At 39.4% G+C, this 8,360-nt stretch overlaps 1 protein-coding gene across 1 annotated transcript; it reads right to left on the bottom strand.

Annotated features, from left to right (window-relative positions):
• Nucleotides 1-45: 45 nt before the first annotated feature.
• On the bottom strand, nt 46-6,714 carry LOC112564524. Its single transcript, XM_025239390.1, has 14 exons — nt 6,594-6,714; nt 6,127-6,226; nt 5,521-5,624; nt 5,096-5,232; nt 4,671-4,739; nt 4,327-4,374; nt 3,865-3,984; nt 3,369-3,497; nt 2,781-2,825; nt 2,356-2,397; nt 1,706-1,822; nt 1,386-1,517; nt 517-558; nt 46-238 (listed from the first exon to the last, which is right to left on the bottom strand). The coding sequence occupies exons 4-14, from the start codon at nt 5,229-5,231 to the stop codon at nt 180-182; spliced, it is 939 nt and encodes a 312-aa protein (XP_025095175.1). The 5' UTR covers nt 5,232; nt 5,521-5,624; nt 6,127-6,226; nt 6,594-6,714; the 3' UTR covers nt 46-179.
• Between the last annotated feature and the right edge of the window lie 1,646 nt (nt 6,715-8,360).

Genomic DNA, 8,360 nt, shown 5'->3' with positions numbered 1-8,360 from the left:
AAACAAAGCTCGAGTACATGCAGCAGTCACCATCACGTAACAGCGTTGGAACCAAACACAACAGGATTTTATTATTTTAAGATATTTTAACAGAGCGATTTGTGGTTGACAATTACATATTTAAACTACTGGATGGTCTTGAATACATTACTGATCCATTGAACAAAGCTGAATTGGATTTATTCTGGGATCACCGTCGAAGATGAAGACCCATCGGTAGAAAGGGCAGGAGTCGTCTCTGTAACAACAAAGTTCAATTTAACTAGTTTGTAATTGATTTGCCTTTAATAGCAACGGTAGACCGATGACCGATGTCTGTAATACTGTGATAATATGTTCATGGAAGTCATGAGATGAACTACCTTAAGGTGAAGGAAGAAAACAAGGAGACAAAGAAGGATCGAAGACAAACCGATAAGAAGATTGGAGGTTATTACAATAACGAGCATATTGAAAGTTATCCGATTTGATTCATATTCATTTATTTTGCATTGCCTTGTATAAGCGCTGTTATACCTGGATAAAGATATGCAGAACACGAAGGAGGTACCCAGGGTTCTGCAAATAATAAAAAATATATTAAATAAATAAAAATAATAAAGAAAGAAAAAGATTTATTAAGAATAATCATTCCTTTGGAAGCTTCAGATAAAGACATGGTCATTTAGTCACAGATGCGTTTTGAAAATTTTCTACTCGAGAATGATCTATAAGGTTTCATACCTTTAATTTTATTTCCTACATGACATCACGATTAAATTAGTTGTTGTAGCAATAAACAGAAACGTAAAACGAAATTGTAAATGTATCTTTTAAACATGCACTATATTGTTTTAGTGTTATGGTTGTTCATTATAGGCTTTATCGTCTAAGACTCACAAGACCCTCCTAAAGACATTTGCTGTGACTGATTTTATATCCATGCAATCACAAATATAAATATGTTATGCGCACTGTAAGTGAAAAATATTTTAGAGTGGACTGTCAAAGAAACGCCTAGATAACAAACAGGAACTGTCTACCGGTGCAAATCATCCAAATCGCATTAATCTTTCCTGTCTGATCGTACAAACAAAACCCTTTAATTGCTCTGTAAACGCCACAGTGAAGTTTTTCCTAGTTTCTCGCTTTTGTCGTAGCGGAAAGACGACTTACTGGGAGACCACACGCTCATGTCTAAGGAAATATTTCTGAACCATTATCAAGCATCTGCAGTCTGACGCCTGCATGCAGTCTTTCTGAGAAAACTGAATAAAGCAAAAAAAAAAAGGCCTCAGACTTTCAAAGCTGTGCCGTTCTGCTTAATTTATCTCTTGGGGTCAGAGGTCGTAATTAAGTTGCCGGGACCACTTGCAGATGACTAATGTCACTGACACGTGACTTACTGTCACACAGGCGGCAGAAACCAGCGCAGTTCTCCATGCGGAAGAGGCGGTAGCTGGGGTTGGTGCACAGGTCGTCGGGTTCTCGGTCACAAAAGTCTATGTTGTCTGTACAGTTCCGCTGCGGAGGAACCCCTGCAAAGTGAAGGTCAAGAAGTAGAAGAATTAATGGATAGGTTTGTGTGAGTGAATGCTGCTCACGCAGTCCTTCGAGAAAAGTCAGGCATTTCTCTCTTTTAGTGTGTGTGTGTGCACGCGTGCTTGCGTAGGTGCCTGCTCCCGTGTGTGTGTGTGCACTGCTGTAGGTGTCTGATGATCCTCACCACAGAAGCCGCAGTAGCTGGCACAGTTGTCGCGGGCCCAGGGCTCGTAGACACCACAGCAGCTCTCCTCCATATAGTGGGTGCAGTTAGGAAGTTTATCTTGACATATTGTCGGCCCTAAAGCACAACCGATCAGAATGACAGTTTGAACGTGTAAAGTTGTATGTATTGTGTTGTATCCTAACTATACGATGTCTTATAATCAAAGGAATAGTTGGGTGCAGTTTGTTTCTCTAATGATTGGGTAAAAAGATACAATCTGTTCAAATACTACCTTTCCGTTCTTGAGATACACGCCTACAAACATCACCGTGCACACAAAGAGCTCACAATCGTAATGTCACGTGAATCCACAGATATAAACGCTGTCCTATCTCATTGGCTGAGGCTTTCATAACCGTGTACAATCACGCAAACCCCTGTACAATCGTGACGTCTGTGTTGCCGACCTCTTGCTGTGCCTCGCGTGGCTCGAGATCACTAAAAACAAAATTACACTCTACTAGTCCTTAAAAAAAAAGACAAGGCTTGTACTTGTAATTGTAACTTCCAGAACTGTAATGCCTTGCATTGTATTCACTATTATATTCACTGCACAGGGGTGCAGTGTTCCACTGACCCATGGCGACTGTCAAATTACAGGTACTTACCTGGCGTTGGCACATCGCCTTGTTCACTTGTAGTGCCCACTGCTGTAGAGGGCCGGGAAGAAAAAAAAAACTGAATAAATTAATCTGAAGCATACGTCAATGTGTATTAGTACTATATATACATATATGCAAACTTATATATGAAAATAATTGTGTTTTGGATACCCTTTAAAGGCAAATCGACATAGGGAGAAAATGGCGGAAAAGAACTATAGTAAGGGATTTTAAAAGCTAGAAAAATAATTTTAAAAAAAAAAAACACACAAACGAAATTTCGTCCGCTGTGTTTAAATGTTAATATGTATATGTGGATCTGCACACATCTATGTTTACAGACGCATGCACATGCATACAAATTGTGGTTGTACATAAAATTAAAAAAAAAAAAATGAATCATCTAATTAAAATGAAGTAAATTAAATTACCGGGAGTTGTCACGTTTGTGTTCCATTTGTTGTGATATCCATAGTCTGAAAAACGAGCATCCATGAGTTATATAAAATTCATTCCTGAGATATCAGTTTTATTTACCCGGTTTATATTTTTATAAGATTAAGTTTTAGTTCTTCACGTTCTACATCTGTCTGGATTTAAACTAATGACTATATTCAAATGGCCATGTCCACTTTATATACGAATGCATATTACTTCCGCAAATCTACTTCAGTCCAGCCTACTGCTTTTAAAAAAATACTAATAAAATAATGCTAAATATTGCCTCAATACTATTCTTACTAAAATTAGTATGTCTGTATGATCCACGGAAAATGAAAAAAAAGTATCTAAAGGAGTTTTGATAGTCGCATAAAATTGTTATAACACTTATAAACTTACAGGTCCCACACACCTCAAGGTGCATCTTAAAACTATCTGTGATCGCATCTTTCAAATTTTGTTCTCTTCCTGACCTTTATCCCTGAGATTAATGTAGATCTTTTGAATACCTGTTCAGAAGTATCGCCACCTGAGACAGCACCAAGGCACACTGTTCATCAGAGAAGAGTAACACTTACTGTAGCAACGGTTGCACGTCTTGCGACAGTTGGTGACGGCCCACATCCTGAAGCTCTCGGCGACACACGCGTCCTCGCCATACTGGTCGCAGTTGGAGATCGTATCCTCACACGGCTCTATGGGACAGGCTGAAAGAGATGAGAAAATAATTATGTTCTAGCAACTGGAGTGAAGCATAGAGAAAAGGTAGTACCAACGACAGACGACGACACATCAAACGAATGGATAATAAGAAAACCTCGGGCAGGGTTACTTTTGACGAGAAAAAATATTGGTGAAAATTGGCTCAACTGAGAGAATGATGGAAGAAAACATGTTGGCTGATTAATAGACAGTCTATGAACAGCAGAATGGCTATGTGCATGCAACGAGTGCGCAATCAGGGGATCACTTTAGAAGTGTTCTGTCAAGCAATGTTTCGGGGCAGTTTCTCTACCAGGTGCTAAACAAAGAACAAGGGACTCGAAGAAAACAAAACTAGAGACAGATACCTACGCTGACAAAAGCCACAGAAAGCTTGGCAGTTCGCCTGGGCCCATGGAATGTAAATCCCCTCACAGGAATCTTCTTTGTGTGTTATGCACTTCTCCCAACCGATCTGATCCACACAGCAGCCTGCATCATCATCAATCATCATCATCATCTCCATCATCCATCCATCATCATCCTATTTTTAGTCTGATACGTTAATAAATAATATTCTGATACGTCGACCAAGAACATGACATGATCGGCAGGGAGTTAATTATGCTCCCCAAAGCTTAAACACACAGGATCATGATGTCATCTTGCTGGACTGCTGTAGTTATCCGGAAGCGATGAGAATGATAAGAAGGTATACAAGGAAAACCATCATCCACACAATGTGAAGAACAAGGGGAAAGGAAGGAAGAACGTGTTTATAAAACAATAATGAAGGTAAAAGAAGATAACTTTCCTACTGTGCACGTAACTTACTAGTGGTTTGTGTGGTCTCCCCCGGCACTTCTTGGGTGGTGGCATCCGCTGTGAAATAATTGTTTTTGAAAAGTAATTATTTTTTGACATATATGTATAGGACGCGTTGTGGTAAGTTAATGAGGTTCAGTTAAACATAACAGTAATATAGTAATTCGATATTATGTTTGCACTTAAAGACGATTGCCACAATCGAGCTTGTGCATGTGTGGGCTTTCATTTTCGAAATGATGGATGATGGATGATGATGGATTATGGATGGATGGATGATGATGATGATGATGATGATGGATTATGGATGGATGGATGATGATGGATGATGATTGTAACGGACAATAACTCACGTCCAGATGTCACAGGGTCAGCAGTAGCAGGTGTCGCGTTGCTGCTTCTTGGTGGTAGACCAGTGGAAGCTGTAACGGTGGTTGGTTAAATGTTACTGTTATTTGAGTGTCCAGAAACATTCTCACATTTCTTAACTGCGTCTGCCTGTGTGTTTAGTTTTGTTTACCAATGTGATTCTCTCTCTCACTCTCTGCGTGGGCGTGTGCTTTCAATCTACTGATCACTCATTTAGCATACCATTGTTTCTGTGCACTGTTATTTACCGATTTAACATGTCAAAACACGCCCATTCGATTTAAAATAGCGGACGGTAATTTGTATCTTGTTTGTAATTTTTCTTTCTCCTGAAGAGCCACACATAACAGATTTGATTTAACAGACTTTCGCACTGTTTTGAAACAGGAAGTAACTATATGTTTCACACCTTCTGTATCCGATGGGTGTTGACAGAGGTCACAGTAACGAGGGCAGTAGTTGTGTGCCCAGGGGATGTAGACGTGGCACAGGCTGTAGCCATATATCTCTCCCAGCTCGAGCACCCAGAGATCTTGTCCACACATGCTACATAAAGCACCCAGCATGCAGTTACGAAGCTCAGTAAAATAATTATGCTCAAAGTCGGACAGTGTCAAATAATTTTTAAAAAATAGTCATAAGCACAGTTTACAACGACCGTATTCGACCTGTTCTCAGTGTACGTTCTTCGGGTATATTTACGATGTGCTCCAAGTGATCGTCCCAGCTCAGGAAAAATTGAGTAAATAAATAACGAAAGAACTAAAAAGCAAGAGAAATCGTTAAAAAAAAAACCTGCGAGAAACTGAATGCCACCAAAATGAACTTTAGTACCTGGAGAAGGATCTGCGGCGGCGATATCTCGAGCTATGTTTCTGCTTGATGTCTCGCTCAGGTCGATGGTTATAACATCATCAGAACTCAGTTTCCTTGACAACCTGTGCATCATATGTAGAAAGACCAAGGGGGATGAGTATGATGTCTGGCAGGAGGCCTTTATACTCCACAATCAGAAGATTAAGTCACGTGGGTTTACATGTCATCGCACGTTTGAGTCAAGATTTTGGTGACTTTTGTCTTTTATTAGAAGAGAGGGACACAGATTACGAGCTTTAAACGAAATTATTGTATACAAACTAGGTTGGCAAATTTTCTAGAAGAATGAACGAGAAGGAAATCGATGATAAATATTAAAAATATTGACATAAGAAAAAACCGTTGGGTGAGGTAATAAGGGTTTTAGGTAAAATGTCCTTTTCTATGCAGTATACAGAAGCAGAACGGTACGTACGCAGACATAAAAGCTAGACCTGCCTAAATAGCAAGAATAGGTTGAAACAGGCAAATAAAAAAGTAAAAAAAATTAAAAAAAAAAACAAACGCAATGACGACTGCGAGATCGATGATGCTAATGGAAATTTGTGTGCTTAAAAAACTCACCCTAGCTTGCCTGGTGTTTCAAGCTTCGTGACAATCTCTAAAAGGTCCGGCGATTGTTTCAGAGCTTGGAAGCCGGCAATAAGATGCGTGTGCACGACACCTTACACAGCAATTATATAGATGTTGTAAAAGACATTATGCATGATGTATAACGAGCCATTTATACTTGTTATTACCGTAATACAACAAATATTGTACCAAACTATTTGCATACGAAACAGCAAGATATACAACACCCAGCATAGCACTGATCAACGCAGTGAAGGTTACATGAACTACAACCCAGCATGACACAACCAAGGAAGTGCTAGCTGCAAGTACAAGTACTAACTAGCATGTGCAGTGCTACCACTGTCATAGGCAGTGCACTAACATGAACTAACACCTCGAGCACTGTGGTGCTAGGCAGTGTATGTTATTTGCAATAACACTATACACAACACGATATAATGCGATATAGTACATACACACTGCCAGGACCAGAGACCACCACATGCTTACTCGTCGCAACACAAAGACCAGGACCTGACCAACGCACAGAAGTCAACACCAGAAGTCGAGAAAAAGTGGGATAAATGATAACTCTGATGATAGTGGCTATCGCTGGCAATGCTTTGATAAGAAACTAGTACTCAATGGCCAATGTTTTATACAGAAAAATTTGGAAACAAAATTTACAATTTAAAAAAATGGTGTATGTTCAGAGTGGTATAGTTACTTTGAAAAAAAAGTCGTTCTTAAGAATGTGACCTACAGAAAATGTAATCAGATAATGTGTAAAAACGTGTCTCTATCTGTCCAGGAAATCCAGAAAGGGAATTCTTCGTAAGGTTTTAAATTTATATCTAGTTGAATGGGACATGCTCTCTTTGTACAGATCAACGAGGTCGGGATAGGAAATACCCGAGGCTGCTTTTGCGGAAAGTTTCTGGTGAAGCCTATTTCCAAATATTGCAGTCGCACCACCAATGTAAAAATTCTAATTTCACTTATTAGTCGTTCACTTTTAAGGAATGGTTAGAATGAACTCATTAAATCATCATCAGTCTTTGTTGGCCGTAGGGGTACCAAAAGATACTACTACCATCCCTTGTGGACTTTCTCGGTTCTCCACCAGAGTTGCACAGAATACGAGGCCAACCTATTCTTGGCTTTGTCCGTTTCTTCTTTCGTCTGTATCAGAGTCTTCTTTGAGAAAGTACCTGTACTTTGACATCGAAGTTAGAATTTGATTTGATAGACTTGTAGTAAAAGTACATTTCGAGAAAGCTGTGCATTGTAACAAATCGGGTTAGTGGTACTCAACCTACATACTGTATGCTAGTTGAAATATCAAAATGTCTCAGGTGCCCGCGATTTAACTCGTCAGGAGTTTTATTAAAGATCTCTGTGATCGTGTCTAACATCATCGATGTTTTCTTTTCTGATGTATTCATCATTTCTTTCAATTTTGTGTAATCGACAATCAGTCTCGTCTTTTCTCTTGTATTATCAATAACGTCGTTGTAAGACATGATCCTTCGGTCAGGTATTCTCCGATGTAATCAGCGGTCCTTGCGGCTTTTCTTGTAATTATCTCTCATACTGGTCTTCGATGTAATCGGCGATGTTCCTTGATCGTATCCTGCTTTAGACTCACAATGCTTGTTAAAGAATGATGTTTCTACCAACTGCATACCTGAGCAGCTATGTATCGGACCGACTGATTGCAGGTGTCCCAGCAGCTGTTCCTTCAGGACAAAGCGCCATGTGTGCTATTCTTATCAAACACCAGGTATTGTCTCAGATTATCTGGAAAAGTCTGCTTCGAAAAGCCACGTCCATCTTGTGTCTTTTACACGCACCTTGTACCCTCAGCGTTAAGAATTATTAATGTCGCCTTTTCTCCTCTGATGGCTTCACGGCTGACATCATGGACGGACAATCCATCTTTCCAGCTACACATTTATAAAGGAGGGCTAGCATCACAGAAAGCTTACATTTTCATTTTTGAAAAAAGCCAACTGCACGTACATTGATGACGAGGGTTAATCAGAGGTCTGAAATTTATGCCAGTCGCGTTTTTCGCCACTCCATTAACGACGTGCAACCTTATCTCTTTTTAAACTAAAAGAAAAACAAACTCTCTTTTTTCCATTTTAACGGCAAAGTTCTCAGTGTAAAGACATGCAGAAAATATTGATTATAGTAATCCGTTTTTATACTACGATGACTACATATGAAGATAATGTTAA

Source organism: Pomacea canaliculata, linkage group LG5, assembly GCF_003073045.1.
Source record: "Pomacea canaliculata isolate SZHN2017 linkage group LG5, ASM307304v1, whole genome shotgun sequence".
NCBI lineage: Eukaryota > Metazoa > Mollusca > Gastropoda > Architaenioglossa > Ampullariidae > Pomacea > Pomacea canaliculata.
This window is presented reverse-complemented; position numbering and strand designations above follow the sequence as displayed.

Excerpts from the sequence above, each read along its gene's own strand:
- LOC112564524 (XM_025239390.1), bottom strand. The coding sequence starts at position 5,231 with ATGTGTGGACAAGATCTCTGGGTGCTCGAGCTGGGAGAGATATATGGC. Across the intron at positions 4,375-4,670 it reads TGACCCTGTGACATCTGGAC|CGGATGCCACCACCCAAGAA; the intron begins GTGAGTTATTGT and ends ATTATTTCACAG. Across the intron at positions 1,518-1,705 it reads CAGCTACTGCGGCTTCTGTG|GGGTTCCTCCGCAGCGGAAC; the intron begins GTGAGGATCATC and ends TTCACTTTGCAG.